General features: G+C 39.7%; 1 protein-coding gene across 1 annotated transcript in view; it reads right to left on the reverse strand.

Annotated features, from left to right (window-relative positions):
* TENM1 (teneurin transmembrane protein 1) overlaps positions 1 to 22,219 on the reverse strand; it is a gene marked incomplete at its 5' end in the record, with an annotated part of 251,934 nt that overhangs the window by 40,559 nt on the left and 189,156 nt on the right. Inside the window, 3 exons of the mRNA XM_083372198.1 lie at positions 10,635 to 10,867; positions 16,048 to 16,068; positions 17,252 to 17,501. Of these exons, the coding sequence (XP_083228324.1) occupies positions 10,635 to 10,867; positions 16,048 to 16,068; positions 17,252 to 17,501 (504 nt within the window). The remainder of the gene's footprint in view (positions 1 to 10,634; positions 10,868 to 16,047; positions 16,069 to 17,251; positions 17,502 to 22,219) is intronic.

Genomic DNA, 22,219 nt, shown 5'->3' on the forward strand with positions numbered 1-22,219 from the left:
TAACCACCACCCTCATTGGTTTATTTATAAAACGATCTTATTGTGGACTTCCGGTGGCGACGCAGCGCCGAAGACAGCCGCCTCCGCGCTGTCCGCTCCGCAGCTGTGTTTATCCATCGTAAACAGCACCGATCAGCTGTTTAGATGGATTTGAAGCCCCCTCCTCGGAAGAAGAGGAGGGGGTGAGGCCCCAGGTAGGGGTTGAGCTCTCTGGGGCCTCCTGAGCTGAGAGTTTGGGCAGCTGAAGGATTGAGCCCCCCCGAAGCCTGGGTTGCTCCAAGCTGCGCAGCGTCTCTGCTCCGTTTTTTTTGGAGCAGAGCCAGGCGTTAGCAACCACTCCTGCCAGAAGGAAATACCTTGGAGTATCAAGATGCAGGCAGAGTGGTACAGGAGGCTATGGTGATGTGGACTTTTATTTTTACTCTCTAGCTCAACGGATTTTATAGCCTTAAAGTGAAAGTGCGTAACAAGTGAAAGTGGGGAAAGATGGCGGCCAAGACTTCTAAAGCTCCTTGGAGTGCGGGGTCTTCCCCGGTGCAGCAGACCTCGATGCAAGCTTTGCTTCCTTCTGCATCTCCTCCGGCATTAACGCTTAAGGATTTACAAGATGCTCTTAAAAAGCATTCACAATTAATGTCTGATATGATGGATGAAAAGTTGAAAAAGCTGGAGGAGAAACTGGAGAAGAAGATGGAAGAGAAGTTTAGAGCAATGAGGGTAGACATCTTTTCTATAATTGAAAGTGTAGCTGAATGTGTGCAAGAGCTGGAGAAAAAAGTGGAGGATCTTAGTCAAAAGAACTCTATATTAGAAGTAAAGGTATTAGAGAATGGAAATATAAAGGACAAAATGGACGGAGAACTGAGCCTTGTTCAGTATCATCAGATGCAGTATGCTATTAGAATTAGGGGCTTAAAAGAGAATCCTAAAGAAGATTTAAAGCAGCTGATTTCTGAGGCTTTGGAAGTGGTATTGGGCCAGCCAGCATCTGAAATTGAGGGAAGTATGGATAAATTTTTTCGTGTAAATTCATGGATTGCAAGACAGAGGAAGCTACCCAGAGATGTGGTGGTCTATTTTACAAAGAGAGTAATTAGAGATGAAGTCATTCAAGCTGCTTATGATACTAAGTTGGTAGTTGCTGAGCAAGAAGTTCTGGTTTTAAAAGAGATTCCTCCAAAGATTTTAAGGAGAAGGAAAGATTTTGCATTTCTTACACAAGAACTTAAGAAATGTGATATCAAGTTTAGATGGGAGATTCCAGATGGACTGGTGGTGATGCACGAAGGTAAAAGACATTGTCTGGTTACTGTGGCCCAGGCACGTGATTTTTACAGCAATGTTTTAAAAGCGACCCCCCTACTACTTTTGGAAGATGCAAAGGGATTTGGTGAGAGAAAGATTCAAGATGTTGCAGATAGACAGACAGAGGAGAATGGTGTCGGAGGGGATCAAGTTACAGTCTCATCGGCTGCTGCTGGAGAGCAGAAGATGTCGCGTGCCTTCCTAAGACGAGCGAGACGGAAGCAAGAGCAAGACCAGCAGAAAGTCATGGAATCTTCAAAGTGTACTTATAGGGAAGTTGAGGAAGGGGCGCGGTCCAAAGAAGTCATAGGGTTCATGTCAGAGGTGCTTCAAAAGTTTTGGGGCGTCAAGATTGGTGACTAAATTTCTAATTTAGAATGTCAGTGGGTTAAATTCATCACAGAGGAGAAAGAAAGTTTTTTAATATTTAAAATAAAAATTCATCATAGAGGAGAAAGTAAGTTTTTTAGGTTGCAAGAAGTATATTAGGGTAATGGATTAAAAGTATTTATTGAATTTAAGATTGGGTATGTTAGCATTTAATTAAAAACAAGTTGATTTTTTTTAAAATTATTACACATAAAGGGTACCTAATTGGATTATTAAAATTCTTTATCTTTTATATATATATATTTTATATATATATATCTTTTTTGAGTCATGCTAGATTGTATTTCTTTTTTACTTGAACTTAAGGATGATTTGGAATTAGGATAATATTGTTTGTAATCATTTTATATGAGCTAGAGGGTGATAGATTTAATAGTTTATTGTAGATAGCATATGGATGCTTATGTTTGTTTTTCGCTTTTATACCCTGTATTTAGCTCTGGGAAGTCGGGGGGGGAGGAGGGGGGAAGGGGGGAGAGGGATAGGGAGGGTTAGATAGGGGTGGGGGAAGGGGGGACTGATAAAATTAAAACTTTTTAAATAAAAAAAAACGATCTTATTCTACCATGCCCTTGGTCCTAATTGAATAGAGGCACGATGGGGCTTTTTATAGGAATCCTATTGTTCTTTTCAATTGTGCTGCTATCGTTTTATTGTTTGCTGTGCACAGGCTGTTGGAAGCGAGGTCTGGAAATGCTATAAAAATAGATAAGTACATAGCCATTTACACATATTTCTTTCTGATACATTTTTCCAATCATACAACAATTTTGAGTGCATATAATTTCCCCAGTATGTACATTATTACACAGGTTTGATGGGAAGAACGGTATCTCCAAATCTGGAGATCAAATACTGAAGGATAACTGCAGTCTGGTTTCCATAATGATTTAGATTTGAAACACTTTTGCAAAAAGCGGGTACTGAACAGTATGTGTTCCCATGCTGGCTTCTAAATACAAACTGCATTTTAGGTCCTATGAGACTGAACATTTTGTAATCTTTCCATCGATCTGCCTTAAATATTTTTATTTTGTCTCTTGAGACAGTTTACAAACAGGTCCAGAAACTGATATAAAGTAATATTGAAAAGAAAATAACAGGTAGAAAGAAGCAATTTTTAAGCTTGAAAGCATAGGAATGAATGGCTTAGAAATATAGTAATTATCTACTTGATCTCTGAAATTCTGCTACCCTGGAATTATACTGATTCTTTAAAGCGGTATAGATTACAACTGGTTCATATATGAATACATTACTAAGGCATGGTTTGTTTAATTATCATTTATTTTTCAAGCTACCAAGGAATGAGTCTGCATAGCATGCCAAGCAATAAACTATTATTTGCCAAGCTTCATGCTGGAGTTCAAAATGTGAAGCCACCAACAAATGTCCAAAACATTCAAGTCCCAGATGTGAAGGTGTAGAGAGCAAAGAAGATGACTTTGATGGAGATATGTAGGATCTGTTTCCTAGGCAACAGGGACTAAAGCATTTTTTAAAACCCAGAATATCCAGATAATGTTTGGCAGCAGCTCAGACACATCCCTTATTACCGAACTATGAAATGGAGGAAGAGGTTTAGCACAATGAGATTTGCAAGGTTCTGTTATTATCGATTAAGTGTCATCAAGTCACCATCAACTCCTAGGGACCAAAAGATAGATTTTGTCCATGATGAGTTGTCCCTAACTTTGTCTTTCAGATCTTTCCAGCACTGCACTCATGATCATTATAAATGCCGGTCTTCTCTTTTTTTCCACCTTTCCCTTCATTAAAGACTTCTCTAGATAACTAAACAATTAGTCACAAATATAGTTTCTTCCCCTGTGCCATCACTCTGCTAAACACCTGACTGCCACGCTGTCTTATGCCTAAAATGATGTCCTTGGTGGAGCAGTGGGCTAATGCCTCCTTAAGTAACACCAGCTGCCTGCAATTAGTGCAGGTTCGAGTCCCACCAGGCTCAAGGTTGACTCAGCCTTCCATCCTTCCGAGGTAGGTAAAATGAGGACCCAGATTGTTGGGGGCAATTAAGCTGACTTTGTAATAATGCCGCTTGGGGTGTGTGTGAAAGCCCTAACAAGCAGGCATATACATAGAATGAAGGCTACTGCTAAGCTTGTAAGCTGCCCTGAGTCTTCGGAGAAGGGCGGGATATAAATGGAATTAAAATAAATAAAAAATAAAAATATTTACCCATGTAGTAGGCTATATTGCTGTTGTCCTTGTCATCTCACCCTTGTTATCTTTCTCATCTTTTCATCTTTCCTACCACCTTCTCCTATTGTTATCTTAGGATTTATCATTTGTTGTTTCCAGGGCTTTTTTTCTCATAGAACGCTCAGAACGGAGTTCCGGCACCTTTTTTGGATGGAACCTTGTAGGGTAGGCAAGGCGGGTTGTATGACATGTGTGAGTTCCGGCATCTTTTTCTTTTACAAAAAAAGCACCGGTTGTTTCTATCTTAGGTGTATGATTGTATCTTATGATTTATGATACATATGTGTATGTAGGTATATATGCCTGTTGTAAAGGAAGCATATCGAAGCGTGTGTGTATGTATACACGTACACACTCACACACACAAACACACATTAAAGTTGACTAAAATCACACTTCCTTGCTATAAAAACTGCAATCCAAATCAAAGTAAAAGAAGGAGCAATACGAAATGTTTGCAGAAATAAATCCCCCAGGATGTAGGTGGCTATTATGCTGAAGGGAAAAACACTCAGTCTTCTAAAATGCTGATTTAAAATGAGATTCTAGAAAGTGTCATAAAATGATATATAATTTGCTGAATGTGTGATACCACAAGGGACGTGAAATCATCCCAAATGTAAAAATGATAGACAAAAAATAATTCAGGATACGAGAACTTAGAAATACACACTAGGAACAAACAAAGGAGAAGACTCAACAAATTGGGCTGTCACTCAACTTCATCTCTGGATTTCAGTGTCTGCAATCTCATGTAAAAATGGAGAGAATGACACTTCTGTTGCTAAGGACATATAGGGAATGACATGTAGATGATAACCATAAGTGCCAAATTGACGTTTTATTAGCAAATAAAGGCCAGCACAATGGAGACATGTTTGAGTCAATAAGCATTCAATAAGGAATGCAAATGTATAAAGCCTCCGGTATAGGTTTCTTGTTGCATTTTTTAAAGTTTTAGAAAGCGTATTGAATAATGTGCCAGAAGTTTTTAAAAGCAGGAAGAACACTAGACGACATTCAGTTGATAGAAGAAAGCCAAAGGGGAATGTGAAAGTCCTCAAGACCTTGTCTTACAAGGAAAGGAGCTTGCAAGTCTCAATTCATCTTTGTCGATTTGAGTTCTCATGGGGCATTTCAACAAAACCGAACTGAAAAGGTGATCTTTTCTCTCGGGAACTAGCGTTATTTTCTGGTTCCTGACATTAGGACACAATACAGGTAGTCCTCGACGTATGACCACAATTTCTGTTGTTAAGTGAGACAGTTAAGTGAACTTTGCCTCATTTTACTGTCTTCCCTGCCACAGTTGTTAAATGAATCATGGCAGTTGTTAAGTTGGTAACACGGTTGTTAAGGGAACCAGGCTTCCCCACTGATTTTGCTTGTCGGAAGGTCTCAAAAGGGGATCACGTGACCCCGGGACACGGCAGCCGTCATTAATACATGGAAACATAGTAATTATATGCTTATCTACTTGCTATCTGAATGTATTCCTTGGCAACGTTCACCCAATACTTTTAATCAGGTTAGTTAAAGAACCTAGTTTATGCCACATGCTATTCTTTGTTAGTGTTGGATATAGGTAAGGATCTGGAAGATGGGTTCGCATGCTGCGTGTGTCCACAAAATACACGTTTCAATACATTATACTGTATTATATATAATAATATAATACAACATAATGTCTTGAAACATATTTTGTGGACACACGCAACATGCTGAGCCACCTTCCAAATCCTTGTCTATATCCAACACTAACCAAGAATAGCATGTGGCATAAACTAGGTATTTTATTTATTATTATGCATTATATTATATCATGAAAATAGAATTACAATGTGTTATAAAAAAGTCCCAAACAGGTTATTTATAATGCACCAATATTGACACGACTTTGCAACTAACAACAACAACATGTATTATATTGTTTTACATTATAAAAATATAATTCTAATGGGTTATAAAAGTTCCCAAATCGGTTAATTCAGGAACCAGTGTCCATCTTATATGAATGTAGCTTTTAAAAGTCAATCCTCGTACTACCGGTACATAATCCACATACAGCCATAGACGTATAAGCTGATTTAGTCAAATTCCGTCTTTTGCAAAGCAGAAAGAAAACTTAGACAGGAAAATCCCAAGTACAGCTAAAAGACTGAATGTACTCAGCAGGCAGAAGACCTGTTGGGGGGAAAAAAACAATGCAAAAGGGGAGAGAAATGTTTGTGTGTGTTGCGCCTCTCTGTGTTGAAAAGAACACCCTTTATCTAAGTCCTTTTGTGGTGGGTCACAAGGCGGTGGTCCCAAAAGGAAGTCAAGCTTGACCTCAGAATCACAGATTACTTGCAAAACACACACACACACACACAAATGGACTTTTTCTAACACTTTGAGGTTTAGGCAGAACGCTTTTACTACTGCTCTAGGTTGTTAAAAAGGAGGCAGCACAACACGAAATGAAGCTCAGCACCAAGAGATGTCGAACAAATTTTTCTGACTTAGGTATGCAGTGCAATCCATAAAGTATTTAATGTAGGAACGTTGCCCGAAGCTATCGATGCATTCTCTCAGTCAAAAAAGAAAGAAAGAAAGAAAAGAGTAATTGTTTTAAGAAGTGCAGCCTAAAGCTTCAGGCAGGGCTGCCTTTCTCCCCACCCACCCCTTTTCTCCCCAGGTGCTAATAGACAATTTATACCAATACATTTTTTTTCTTTTTTTGCCACTGACATACTAATCAATATTACTAATCTCCCAAACAGGAGAGCTAAATTTGGCACCGTAACGGTCTGCAATCTGCAATCGGGAGATGAATCTCGAGTTCACGAGGGTCAGGGAAAGTGCAATTGAAGGGGAGAAGGGCCCACCAGGTGTAAGTTCTCCTCCTTTCTCACAGTCTTTATTCAATTTAAACTAATTTACAGATTTGCACAAATGCAAAGAAATACGTCTACACACACACACACACACACACACTGCTTCTAGCAGCTTTTCCCAAAAGGAGTGTGTGTGTGTGTGGGGGGGGAATTAGTCTTTAAGGCTTCTTAATTGTAACTGCTTTTATATTTATCTTTTTTTACTATTTTGTAAGCCTCCCCGAGTCACTACGGATACTGGTGGGATGGGTGGCCTATGAATTTAATTCATTCATTCGTAAAAATAATTAAGTAAATAAATAAATAGTGGCAGTTACTCCTATAAATATAATAAATGGCTTGGAATGCATTTATATCCCTTCTTCTCAGGTTACAACCCAGAGAGGCAAAAATAATGCAGAAAGCTAATCGGAAGAAATGAACTCAGGGTTCAACTGGATGGGATGGCATTACTTTCATTCCATTAAAAGTTTGGTGGCTGCTCAAAAATAAAGGTAGGAAAGCCAGATATTTGTATGGGATGTTAAAGGAACTCCTCCCTAACAATGAAAATTTCCAAAATATCCTCTTCCTTCTGATGCAAAAACCTAAAACTGCACCTCTCAATACAGTAATGTACATTTTTCTATGTGAAATACCCTCCCCCCAAAAAACTTTTTCAAATGTATCTTTCTGTGCACGTTTTGGGTGCAGGTTCATGGGGGTGGGTGGGATTGCAGACTCCTGCAAATCTGTGTCGTGGCTCAGTCAATTTTTGTGGAAAAAGCAATTCACTTCCTTTGAAACCCACAATTTCTGATACCTTTCTGTGCAACATCTCAGCTGCCCAAACTGCTCCTATGGAACAGAGATAATCTGATAATCTTCCAAATGTGCCTTAGCCCCAGCTCCTATCATGCCTCACCTTTAGACAAGTTGACTGGGATGCCTGTCCTATACACTTAGTCCTAGGCTTACAACAATTTATATAATAATAATAATAATAATAATAATAATAATAATAATAATAATAATAATAATGCTACAAAAAACTGCGCTACTCGGAACATCTTACATTTTAAGGAGATACTTGGTTGATACCTAGGATGCTGGGAGCAACCCGTGTCAACCATTAGTGCCAGCCAATTTGAGTGTTCAGTTGACTGAGTTTCATGTTTTATGATTAAAAGTTTATAATAATAATAATAATAATAATAATAATAATAATAATAATAATAATAATAATAATGTTGGAAGGGACCTTGGAGGTCTTCTAGTCCAACCCCCTGCTCAGGCTGTTTCAGTCTCTTCTTAAAAACTTCCAGTGTTGGAGCATTCACCACTTCTGGAGGCAGGTTGTTCCACTGATCCAACTGTCAGGAAGTTTCTCCTTAGTTCTAGGTTGCTTCTCCCCTTGGTTAGTTTCCATCTGTTGCTTCTTGTCCTGCCTTCAGATGCTTTGGAGAATAGCTTGACTCCCTCTTCTTTGGGGCAGCCCCTGAGATATTGAAACACTGCTATCATGTCCCCCCTCGTCCTTCTCTTCATTAAACTAGACATGCCCAAATCCAGCAAGCGTTCCTTGTACGTTTTAGCCTCCAGTCCCCTGATCATCTTTGTGGCTCTTCTCTGCACTCTTTCTAGAGTCTCAGCATCTTTTTTACATCATGGTGACCAAAACTGGATGCCGTATTCCTAGTGTGGCCTTGCCAAGGCATTGCTAAGTAACTGTTTGAAGTTACAACAACACTGAAAAAAGTGACTTACAACTGTTTTTCATACTTAATGACCACCGCAGCATCCCCCATGATCACGTGATCAAAATTCAGATGTTTGGCAACTGATTCATATTTACGACGGTTGCAATGTGTCCCGGGGGTCATGTGATCCCCTTTTGCGACCTTCTGACAAGCAAAGTCCATGGGGAAGCCAGGTTGAGTTAACAACCGTGTTAACTCCCTTAAGCAACTGCAGTGATTCACTTAACAATTGTGGCAAGAAAGGTGGGTTAAAATTCACTTAGCAACTGTAAGTGAATGAACTCTTGCAAGCCGAGGACTGCCTATGTATCTTCTGCATGCCTTTTGTGAAGCAAGAAAAGCCAAATTCATTAATCCTCCCAACTCATGCAAACTGATATATGCAAATGAAAACCAATAAGGAGAACAAAATGTTCACTATTGGTTTGCAAATTAGCTGGCAAATTTATATTCCATTTTTTTTTGCCTTCTCTTTGTTCATATTTCTGGAAAGAACTCTGAAGACTTGATCATTCTTTGAGAGATAATTTTATTTACATATCTGCTACCAAAATTTGTCCCATGATTTTTTGAAGCCTTTGTCAGTCAACTGAGAAATTTATGTATTCCAAAAATGTTCACCTAAAAGCACTTTGTAACTCCTGCACAGATCTGATAAAAAAAGAAAAGCTGTGTTTGGAGATATTGTGCACTTTCTCATAACATTGTTCAAAAGGAAGAGTGAAACCAATTGTTTAATTTTACGGTTGCAAAAAAGAAAACTGCCTGCCATTTAATTCCAAACTTTTAAATTTATCTTTGGTCCTTTTCATTAAAACTGCTCTGAAGAAACTGCTAAGGCAATTTTATGCAATTAATTATATATTTATACACTTCCATAATGCACACTTAAAAATAGCATGCAACTAATTTAGAGTTTAAAAGGTTTATCAGTTCTAATTTTTTTAAACTTGCTTTCAGGCTGGATCCAGTCACAACAAAATGTTCAGTGCTCCATTTCTGACACAAACGTCCCTTTGCATGTAGGTGAATGACACAGACTGTAAAAATTATACCTTTCAACATCTATTTGATGAAAACAGGCATTTTTTTCCAGAGAGTCAGGTCCACAAACAAGTGGCAAGAATAATGGTTGGCCTCTTTTGCAAATAAGCTGCGTAAGCCTTAACTTCCTCAAGTATCTCTTAGAAAATGTATTTCATACCATCTGCAGGCAGTGGAGTTAGCTTTATGTATGGGAATGAGGATTTGGTTTGCTTCTTTCTGCAGTTTCTCTGAAGCTCTAAGGTGCACAAATTACAAACAAAGGAACACAAGGGAACCTGTTGCTTAATGCAAACCCATTTATTAGTTCAGTAATGCTGTGGTAAAATCTGCCTTGGAGTTCACAGAAGTTTCCTTTCCTTTCTGTTTTCTAGTTTATCTTCAAAGAGCTTGCTAACTCCTTTGCAATTTACCTCAGGAGTGTTTCTGAATGTGAGGTATTCTCTTGAGATTTAACTGATCTGGGGGAAACTGGAGGAAAATGGTTTGTTGTTTTTTTTTGTAATGAGAAACAAACTTTCATATCTGCCCCTCAGCTGCTTTTTAAATAAATAAGTGCAAAACATTGCAGAATGGAATGCAACTGAAATGTATTACAGGCAAGGAACCATGTAATAAAACATTGGATATCCAACTAAATAAAACCAAAAGACTTGCATTCCCAAAAATGACAAGCGGATCAAACTCTGGAAGGAAAGAAGAAGGGGAAGGGGAAGGGGAGGGAAGGAAGGACGGAAGGAAGGAAGGACGGAAGGAAAAAGCATATTAAAAGAGAGAAAAAGTATCCCCATCCACCCACTGCTTTTGATATCTTTAAAATGGCCCCCATCAAATAATACATGAAGAAATGAGTCCTTGATGCAAAGGAGTATATACACCCAATAGTATGACTGTCTGAGAGAACTAATGCAGGTTAGAATCACGTATCTCAACTAAGCTGAGGCCATAAAACTCCTCGCAGTGACATGAACAAAAGGGAACAGATGCAGTTCAATAAACACCACCATTACCATATTGTATATTTTTTGACACGGCAGTCATCCGGGTGAATTCCTACCTCGTGGGCTGTGAAGAGCTGCTTCGGAGGCCCGTCCGCCATCACCACAGTGGCTTTGATCAAACGGAAGGCACTGATCCCCAGTACCTGCCACCACCTCATAATTTTTGGCCAAATCCTTGGTTTCACTGAGAGATTTCACCTTGTAGATCCTTCTGGTGTTTGTATCTGACAAATAAAGGGATTCTGAGGCTGGATCCATGGCAAGATAATATTTGTGTGCTGGACTAGTGCTAAAGAACAGAAAAGGAGAAAGGCAGGATAAAAATAACCGACAATGAAGCACTCTTCATCTGTTCTCCAATCTGTCTCAAATTGCTACGTTATTCTGATTTCTTTTAAAAAGTGATCATTTTTAGGCAAGTGGTAGAGTTCAAGATAAAATGCATATCACATATAAAAGCCATTATCTGTCCCATGCAAAACATTCACAATGCACATGGAAAAACCTGCGTAACAATCTATTTTTCCTGCAAATCACCACCCCTAATATAATATTAGGAAGTGGAATTTCAAGAATCCTTGAAATAACTAGATAAAAGTACTAGCGCTTCATTGTCCTTAAGCTAAAAGAAGTTTGTTACTGTTGTTTGGTAAAATCAGAAATATGGGCTGGGATCAGAAGAAGCCTAGTTCCATGGAAAGAAATGTAAAAGCAAGAGAAGGAAAAATGCTTTCAGACGTGCAATATTTCATTATCCTAACTTTACAATAAAGGTCGCTTTAGTACTTCTGATCTTGGTTTCTTGCCTGGACTACCTCGAAGATCTGATAGTGATTTAATTAATGGATCCTCATTGCATTTTCAAAATCTATGTGGTCATTTAACACTTATGATCTGGACTTGGACTGTAATAAAATGTTCATTGGAATAGCGACATCACCAGAAAGGATAATCCCTGATCTGATGTAACTTCCCCATCACAAGCATTTCACTGATGACTGACACCTGACCTATCACAAGAACCTCACTTGGTTCGCCCATACCTGAAGCCCTTATAAACAGAAGAATGCCGACACTGACATCCCCTAAATGCTCTGCTGGAGATGTTACCTAGCCTGGTAACAAAATGTTTGGAATCCAACCTACAAGCTCGGAGCGCACACCTTCACTCTCCTCCTATAACCAAGCTACAGATATTCGCCACTATTGCAAGGATGATACCCTTTTATATGACAGTAGCGAGACCACATTTTCAGTACTGCATACAGTTCTGTTCACCGTGATACAAAAAAGATGCTAAGACCCGAGAAAAAAGTATAGAGAAACCAAGATGATAAGGGGGCCGGGAGGCTAAACCGTATGATGAACGGTTAAGGGAGCAAGGTATGTCCAGTCCAACAAAGAGAAAGATTAAGGATGACATGATAGCTGTCTTTCAGTACTTGAGGGGCTGTCACATTTATTCTCCAAAGCACCTGAGGGCAGAGCAAGAAGTAACGGATGAAAGCTTGTTAAAGAGAGATCTAACCTAGGACTAAGGGGGAAAAAAATTCTGACAGTGAACACAATTAATCAATGGAACAACTTTTCTCCCAGAGTCCTGGTTGCTCCATTGCTGGAGGTTTTCAAAAATAGACTAGACAACCATTTGACCAGGATGGTCAAGAGCCATGCTGGCACAGTGATTAGAATACAGTAGGGCAGGCTAATTCTGCTGACTGCCATGGGTTTGATCCTCACCGGCTCAAGGTTGACTCAGGCTTCCATCCTTCCGAGTCGGTAAAATGTGGACCCAGATTGTTGGGGGTAAATTGTTGACTCTGTCAACTGCTTAGAGAGGGCTGTAAAGCCATGTGAAGCAGTATATAAATGTAAGTGCTATTGCTATGGTATAAGGTCTCTTGCCTTCAGCAAGTGGTTAGTCTAGAAGACTCTTCTTTCCCTATTATTCTATGTTCTATAATCTTTGTCTTCCAAGAGTTCAAGGTAACGTACACAGATGATCTCCACTTTTTCCGCACAGCAACCCTGTGGCATAAGTCAGGCTGAGAGGGCGTGGCCCAAAGACATTCCTCGTGTCCATCTGAAATCTGATTTCTTCATGACCGTACCACATTTCTACTGCTTAGAAAAGCCATTAAGACCTGCTTATTCCAGCAAGCCTGGGAGCATGATCTGATTGGGCAAATGGATTTTGGATGGTTGCTTCTTGGTGCGATAGGATAACCACTGGGGTTTGTTTGTGCATGCATGTAAAGTTCTGATCTTTTTTTTACTGTAACTGGAATGTAAGCTGCTTAGAGTAATTCACAACTGAAGCAACTCTTAAGTCTGGATACAATGAGGAAGCAAATAAATAAGATTATTCTCTCTCCTCTCTCTCTCTTATCATGGAAAGTTAGACAGTTGGCAAGAACCACATGTCAAAGCACCTTTCAATGGAACAAACAAACCAAAGTTAACACCATATGTTTAGCATGTGTAAATGCAGCGACATCGTCTTGAACACCCTTCACCATTAAAGAATGTTGTGAGAATCCACCTCATGCAGTCCTTGAAAAGCACGTTCATATTTCATTCATGTGGGATCTCAATCAATGACTAACAAATAAAAATGGTCTTTCCACACTAGATGGATTCACTTAGAGATTTTTTAAAAAAGAAAGGAAGCTCTACCAAGAATTAAGTTATGTGAGAAACCTCTTTTTATTGTTTTTGCTTGAGGTCTTCCATTCTATCACAGCTATTTTTGTCAGTGCGTAAGTTGACATGGTTGCCAAGGGAGTTCTAATGGAGGGTCAGGTAGCCCACTTGAACTTGCTTAATGAAGAGGGATTAGATGAATCTTGGGAGATAATCAGTTGCTACTTAGAGGCTGATACTGGAAGGTGACCATTATCTTCCAGTGACATCACAGCATCTTCAAGTAGCTGGTTACAATGGCTTTACTCTGGAGCCGGCCTTGACTGCCTGATTGGACTGAGTAGAAGGGAGTGCAGAAGGAAGAAACAGGAAAACACAATGTTCCACAGATGCTTTTCAAAAGGCAACTGGAATTTCTTGGTTTTTTCTTTTCTTTTGCTTCTCGTACAGAAACCTTCTTCAGATCTGAAGAAGCTGCTTCGAGGAGAAGCCATGAGAAGTGAAATGTCTTCAAGGAAAAAAAGATAAAGAAAGTCGAGTTGACCTTTGAAGAGTACCTTCGGGACAACCATGACCTGGATGACTGAGAAACTCCATAGGCAGGAAAACACAATCACAACTAGGAGTAAGAGGTCTATTGAAAGCAAGACAATAGAATATTTACTTGACCCAGGACAACAACATTTCATCTATCTATACCGGTACAGAATATTGTTAATCAAGGGCCTGATGTTTATAACACATTGTAATGAGGGTTTGTGCTGTTTTTCTAAGTGCCCTTAAAGATACTAGGAAAGTAGACCTTGACCGTTTAGACCAGGGGTAGGCAACCTCGGCTCTTTTATGACTCATGGACTTCAACTCCTAGAATTCCTGAGCCAGCTGGCTCAGGAATTCTGGGAGTTGAAGTCCATGAGTCATAAAAGAGCTGAGGTTGCCTACCCCTGGTTTAGACTTATAGTTTATCACCGCTTAATTAATGCAGGCCATGACAGCCTACATCCATACATTTATAAAAGAGTATTGCAGTATAGTCAAGGCTATGGTCTTTTCAGTTGCAATGTATGGTAGTGAAAGTTGGACCATAAGAAAGGCTGAGCGCCAAAGAATTGAGGCCTTTGAACTGTGGTGCTGGAGAAGACTCCTGCGAGTCCCTCAGACTGCGAGGCGATCCAACCGGTCAGTCCTAGAGGAGATCAACCCTGACTGCTCTTTAGAAGGCCAGATCCTGAAGCTAATACTCAAATCCTTTGGCCACCTAATGAGAAGGAAGGACTCACTGGAGAAGAGCCTAATGCTGGGAAAGGTTGAGGGCAAGAGAAGAAGGGGACGACAGAGAATGAGGTGGCTGGATGGAGTCACTGAAGCAGTAGGCGTGAGCTTAAATGGACTCCAGAAGATGGTAGAGGACAGGAAGGCCTGGAGGAATGTTGTCCATGGGGTCGCGATGGGTCGGACACGACTTCGCAGCTAACAACAACATTGCAGTTTTTGAGTTCAAAGTCTAGAGGTCTCACAGCAGATATTAATAAATTACAAATTCAATGCTTTCTGTATCTACCTTGTATTAAGTGAATCTTCAGAGTCAATTTCATGACAACATCTTAATAGAGAGCTGAGGTCAAGCAGGAGAAGGCTGTGGTGTCTCTTAAAGTAACTGGTGTCAAGGGAGGCTAGGCTAGGGAATTCTGGGAGTTGAAGTCCACAAGTCTTAAAGTTGCCAAGATTGGACACTGCTGTATTACAAGATGCTCTAGAGTCCACTTCATGATAGAGTATGATTCAAAATGGGGTTGTTTTGAACAATGAATTGCTCCACTTATTTTCACATCCATTTTCTACACATCAGACAAAGCTCCCTTTTCATCCCACTGGGAAACCACCACCCCCGAGTTTGTCAATAAGTAATCATTCTTTAAAAAAAAATCAGCGCCATGAGGCAACAGATGCTAAAGCTTCTGAGTCAAACTCTGAAGAAAAATTATGCAGGAAAATAGCCAGACAGAGAAAGTGTTTTGCTTCTTCTATTGGTAATGGGAAGACCCAATTATAATCTTCTGTTCAGAAATTGCCTTTCACACATTTATCTAAGGATTTATTCAGCTGTATCAGCCCCTGGAGCTAGAACTGGGGAAAAGTTTTCAATTTTGCTTTTCCCCACACTTATTTGTTTTAACTGTCAAGTTCTCATTGTTCTACTTATGAAGAATTGTGAACTTTCTTTAGCAAAGTCTGACAAGTAAGGGAACCAATGGTCCCATCCATTTCTAGTGAGCTGTCATAAGTTGACTAGTTCCTGTGGATAAGCCCTGAGCCGGGCCAAAACAGGAATGAAAGAGTTAATTAGCAAGGTCCATTCAAAAAGCCTTGACAAATACTTAAACATACATTTGCCTTGCCTTCCAGCTAATATAAGAGAGAAAGAACCTGTGGCTCAGGAGGTTAAAACACTGCCTGATATATAATCAGCCCGGGTTCGAATCTCAGATAAAGGGTATGACTAACTGATGAGAACATAAAAGAGTTCGAAATGATCATCTTAGCCTCCCAAATTCTTTATTAGCAATTTGAATAATTTGCACAAATAATGAGCTGTCATAAGTTGACTAGTTCCTGTGGATAAGCCCTGAGCCGGGCCAAAACAGGAATGAAAGAGTTAATTAGCAAGGTCCATTCAAAAAGCCTTGACAAATACATATATATATATATATATATATATATATATATATATATATATATATATATATATATATATATATATATATATATATATATCGTTTCTCCAAGTGTCTCCAATTTCTAGTCGTAAGATCACAATTTTCATACCTGTGTCTGGTGTCTCTGTTTCTTGAATGGAGATTCACGCAGAGGCAAAAGAAAAGAGAAAAAAAAGAGAAAGAAAAATGCAGTAACATAAATGTATTAACAGGAAGGGTGAAAAATATTTCTTTAGTCAAGCAACCTATTAGCCATCATGCATCCTGCTGAATCTACATAATGAATGTAACTTAGTAATAAAATCTATTAAAAAAAAGTTCCTAAAGAAACAGGAGGGTGAGCATTTAAAGACGAGAGCTGGTTTATTTCTGTGTATTGTGATTCACATTGGTCTTGCTAAATACGTGCACAAAAAAAGCGACATTTATAATGACCAACGATTACTATGTTATTAAGAATTAATCAACGGAATAATTAACCAGTGGAACAGTTTTGTCTCCGGAAGCTGTTGGGGTTCTATCGCTGGAGATTTTTAAGAAGAGATTGGACAGCCAGTTTGCCTGGAACAGGGGTCAGCAACCTGAAACAGTGAAAGAGCCACTCAGAACCGGTTCCCTCACAAAAGGAAAAACTGGGAGCCGCAAAAAATGTGTGCGTACATGCGCGCATGCGCAGAACAGGGTTTGACTGAAGAGTGAAGCCAAGGCGAGATATGCACCTACCCTGCATATTTGAATTGATTGGTTGAACTTTTTTAGTCCCACTTTTTTTTGGGGGGACTGCACATGGCAGAGGACTGGGAGTCGCAGGAGATGGCTGAAAGAGCCGCATGCGGCTCCGGAGCCGCGGGTTGCAGACCTATGGCCTGGAATGACATAAGGCCTCCTGCTTGTCAAGGGGTTGGACTAGAAGACCTCCAAGGTCCCTTCCGATTCTGTCATTCTGTCATTCCCGTTTCATTTACGTCACAGAACTAGTTCCTCTGTGACCTTCCTCACTCTAATCTAACACTTTGAAGTCAAAAGCTCTTGAATGGAGAAAAGTGGCAGAATTCTCCATCTTTTTAAAAAAAAACCTCCCCTCCCTTGAGCTCCTTTCAACGCTGTTATATTCTGTTAATAACCGAGTCAGCTAAATATATAAGTTGCCAGAGACGCCAAGTGTTTTGACATGTTTATTTTCTTAATGTAAGGTGTGTTTTTTTCTTTTTTCTTTTTCCTTTGGCAAAGAGGAAAGATGATACAACAGACACTTTTGTAGACCCCCCCCCTTGCTGAGGATTTTAATACGTCACTCCTGTGATGTTTTTTACCTTAGTTCCAGGATGCTAACAGAGTTTCCTGAAGGAAGGAGCCTTCGAACAAAATTGAAATCGCCAATGTATATGCTCCCGTCGGTGCCGGATGCGAGGGCAACAGGCGCAAAGAGTTTACTGCTGTGAGAAGGACCGTTGCAATTGGTGCAGGAAACACTTCTCTGGTGCCCGTTGCCCATGACTGTAGAGATGACGGCTGGCTGTTGTGAGATGAATATGTTCTCTCCGTTGCCTTTATGGACAATCCCTGTGATTTACAAGACAAACAGAATCAGATTATCTGGGACATGACACATCCTCTTCACGACCTGTTTCCCTTGTTCCCTTCTGGGAGGAGGGGGCTTTGTGGTACCCATAGCAGAGCATCCAGATTCAGCCATAGTTTCATTCCATACAGCATTAACCTTGTGAACTCTCAAGCTTCCTTCTTCTGTTATATATTCATGATGGACAGCTTTCAATATTTATTTGTTATGTATATGTACGGGTTAGGGTCTATACATACAGTATGTTGTATATAGTATGGTTTGGTGTGAGTCATGTATGTGTTTCACTCTGAGAACGCGCAACTAAATTTCATCCTTGATGTGTGCCGTTGTGCCACAATAAAGACAATTAATCTTATCTTATCTTATCAACTTATCTTATCTTATCTTATCTTATCTTATCTTATCTTATCTTATCATCTTATCTTAAACAAAGGTACACACATGGACCCACAGTCACGATAGCCCCACTCTTTCTCCAGTAAAATACAGGTGGTCCTCAACTTATAACCACAACTGAGCCCAACATTTATGTTGCTAAGCAAGATAGTTGTTAAAGCGACTCTAGTTGTCCCATTTCACAACTTTTCTTGACGGGCTTGTTAAGCGAATCACTGCAGTTGTTAAGTTAGTAACATGGCTGTTAGGTGTAATCCAGCCTCCCCGTTGACTTTTCTTGTCAGTGGGTCACCAAAGGGGAATCATGTGACCCCTGGATGCTGCAACCGTCCTAAATACGAGTCAGTTGCCAAGCCTCTGAATTTTGATCACTTGACCACAGGGAAGATTCAACAGTGCCGTTTAATTTCAAACGGTAATTGAATGAACTGTTTTAAGTCACGGACTATCTATATTAATGATTTCTTTTTAAAAAGCATAACTAAAGCAAGGGATATGAAAGATGGCCATTTGCATCAGAGCTCAAATTGGGGAGAACTGACAAAAGTCGTTGCTTTTGCCTACATCTTGGGGTGTGACATAGCCTCACACTCTCAAAACTCCACAATCAACAAGAAGAGCTCAGAAAGAGCTTTATGAGCATTCTTTTAAACATGAATAAACCTCATGGTTGTGTATCTGTCTGATCAGCCAGGCTATCAGACGAATTTGTGTTGTCATAAATCAGTTTTCAAGAGGCCACAAAGCTCATTGTGGCTTTATAACACAATTAAATAGTATCTCCTTGCTTATTTGCATGCTTATTCATCGAACTCGAGGCCCCACTTCCATCCTGTGAGTTTTTGCAGTTTATAGAAAATAAAAACATCCACGCTATTACAATAAATGTAATTACAACGATAAAACACACGGGTTTGCTTAAGCAATATATAGCTCTTCCTTAACTATTTTAAAAAAGCTTCTGGAAAGTTCAAGGAATTTAGAAGGATGCAGCCATGAAGAAATGAGCAGCAACTGTTTGTAAAACATGAACTTAACCTGGAAAAACAGGAAAGCAGGAGAAATAAACTTCAGGTTGCCCTATCTTGACTGGCAGAAGAGAAACGTTATCAGGCTTTCAGGATGGTGTTATTACAGCTAATATCAAAAGAATAGAGTTCTAGTGTCTCATTTGGTGGAGCAGTGGGCTAATGCCTCCTTAAGTAACACCAGCTGCCTGCAATTAGTGCAGGTTCGAGTCCCACCAGGCTCAAGGTTGACTCAGCCTTCCATCCTTCCGAGGTAGGTAAAATGAGGACCCAGATTGTTGGGAGCAATAAGCTGACTTTGTAATAATGCCGCTTGGGGTGTGTGTGAAAGCCCTAACAAGCAGGCATATACATAGAATGAAGGCTACTGCTAAGCTTGTAAGCCGCCCTGAGTCTTCGGAGAAGGGCGGGATATAAATGGGATTAAAATAAATAAAATAAAATTTGGTGTCTATTACAAGCAGACCTAGTGGTGAAGATGGCTCGCCTATAAAATATAGTATTTCTGCAATTCCTGTGTTTTCTCTCTCTCTTGATCTGACCTGTCTATCTCAAAGGAGCCCAGAGACTTGTCCCCCTACAGTGACATTTGAAGAGGAGAGGGGGGCTGTCACCCTTCCCCATGGACTGATTCCATGAAGGTAATGTCTGCACAGGGTAAATTTCCAAATCTATCGGATTATGCCCATCTCAGACTAGTAAGAAAAATCACTGGTTACCTTTTCTTCTTATACTTTTTAAATATCTCTTAGCAAATAATCCCAAAAGTTGATATTTTTTTTCTTTTCCCTATATGTAAAGAACACCTATCTGGACTCTTACCTGTGCAGTTAATGCAGTAGGGATATTGTGTGAAAAGAGAAGTTGGGGCACCTGAAAGACTAATCAATCTTAAAAGAAAGGTGAGAACACATCGCTGTTCATAACAGAGGTAAATAGAGAAGTTTTCTGATTTTGTTTTTATTTATTTTTTTCTTCCAGAAAAGAACCATAAGCTGCAGTAGAAATTCAATATTCAGCCTGGAATGAAAGCTGACAGATGCAAATGAAAACCTCAACACCTCCAATAGTGTATTTCTCTGTTGGGTGAACGATTCTCTGATAAGATTGTGCTCCCTTTTCACCAGTGAATGAGAGAAGTGGAAAACATTCTTTTTTTCTTTTTGAACATACTGGATTTCTTGTTTTATCTTCTAAGGTTGGAGTTCAGGATGGAAAGAATATTCTGGAAAATCCATTTTCTCACCATTGAAAATCTTCAGTATGACTAACTTTTCCAAGAGACAACATATTCTTATTTGTCATTAGTACTAGTACTGGGCGGAAGAGGAGGAGGAGGAAGAGGAGGAGGATTAGGATTGAAATGATTGCATATTATGATTGCATATTATGATTGCATATAATGCTAGGCTGCATTAACAGAGGGATAGAATCAAGATCAAGTGAAGTACTAATACCACTTTACAATGCCTTGGTAAGGCCACACCTGGAATACTGCATCCAGTTTTGGTCACCACGATGTAAAAAAGATGTCGAGACTCTAGAAAGAGTACAGAGAAGAGCAACAAAGATGATTGGGGGACTGGAGGCTGAAACATATAGGGAACGGTTGCTGGAATTGGGTATGTGTAGTTTAATGAAGAGAAGGGTGAGGGGTGACATGATAGCAGTGTTCCAATATCTCAGGGGCTGCCTCAAAGAAGAGGGAGTCAAGCTATTCTCCAAAGCACCTGAAAGCAGGACAAGAAGCAATGGATGGAAACCAATCAAGGAGAGAAGCAACCTAGAACTAAGGAGAAACTTCCTGACAATTAGAACAATTAATCAGTGGAACAACTTGCCTCCAGAAGTGGTGAATGCTCCAACACTGGAAGTTTTTAAGAAGAGACTGGCCAGCCATTTGTCTGAAATGGTATAGGGTTTCCTGCCTGAGCAGGGGGTTGGACTAGATGACCTCCAAGGTACCTTCCTTCTTCTCCTTCTTCTCCTTCTTCTCCTTCTTCTCCTTCTTCTCCTTCTCCTTCTCATTATTATTATTATTATTATTATTATTATTATTATTATTATTATTATTATTAAGTTGAAATGGTCAGAATAGCTGCTAGCCAATTGAAGATTTGTAGGAGATGCTGGCTGGTAACTCTGGTTATGTTCCAGATGGAAAACAATTGCTTGGAGGTGAACGACATTCCAGTGCTTGTGACTTGTGACAGAAGAATTAATATGAAACAGATTTTTCTTCTTCTTTTTATCAATGTGCTTGCTTTCGACTCTACTTTTTCTGTCGGGTTTCAAGGAGTTCCCTTTTATTTCTTTAATCGCTTTTTTTTCCTGCTAGTTCTTGTGGGCTATTAGTTTTGCAATGGTGGAAGAAGAAGCCCTTTGATACATTTTTTCTTTCTTACCCGCCACAGTTTGGGGGCTTAAATAATTGAATTCGTTCTCCTTTCCTAGCCTCACTGATCTAATCTACTCCTAACCAAAGAAAAAGCACGTGTAACATCGATCAGAAAGTCCTGCATCTTACTGTCTCAAATATTGCCTTCCTTTCAGAAATTATCGCCACCATAACGCCAATGAGAATTATGAAAAGTTTCTCAAGAACCATGGCAGCTGCTGATTTGAAAAAAACAACCACACAGGATCAAAATCTCTGTGAGAATAGGTCCTGCATTTGCTTGTAAGCTTGTTAGAAGATGTAGCTCTTCATGAGTGAAATAAAAAGTGAAGTTTCCCATTGCATGGCCCGTATTAAAAAGCTGCTCTATCAAATAATGCCTGTAATCACAGGTAAGTAAGACTGTGCTATCTATGGATAACACTTTCTCCCACTTTTCATCATTTCCCCCTTCTCTAATCCTATGCTCCCTGCAAATCTCACGAGGCCTGTATTGACACTAAACTGCTTAGTCTTTAAAAGAGCTCAGAAATTCTTACCAAGAACAGTATCTATGAAAAATCTTGACTTATATTGTTAGGATGTAGCGTTGCCTTCAGCTATCAGTCCATCCTTGCCCTTAAGAAGGATGGACGAACCACGCTTATTAGCTTTAGAGTTGTAAAGTGCCCTATTATTTCACCAGCAAGGTGCTTTATTTATTTATCCGAGCCGTGCCCGGCTAGTCTTTTCAACTACTGGTAACAAGGTGTGGCTTCAACTGCAAAGCATGAAACCCCAAGGGGTCTCCACAGTAATACACCCATGGGCTTTGCAGGCTATAGACAAGTGATGCATTCTATGTTCTAAAGGCTTTTCACAATCATAGCTTTGC

Source organism: Vipera ursinii (assembly GCF_947247035.1).
Source record: "Vipera ursinii genome assembly, chromosome: 12".
In the NCBI taxonomy this organism is placed as follows: domain Eukaryota; kingdom Metazoa; phylum Chordata; class Lepidosauria; order Squamata; family Viperidae; genus Vipera; species Vipera ursinii.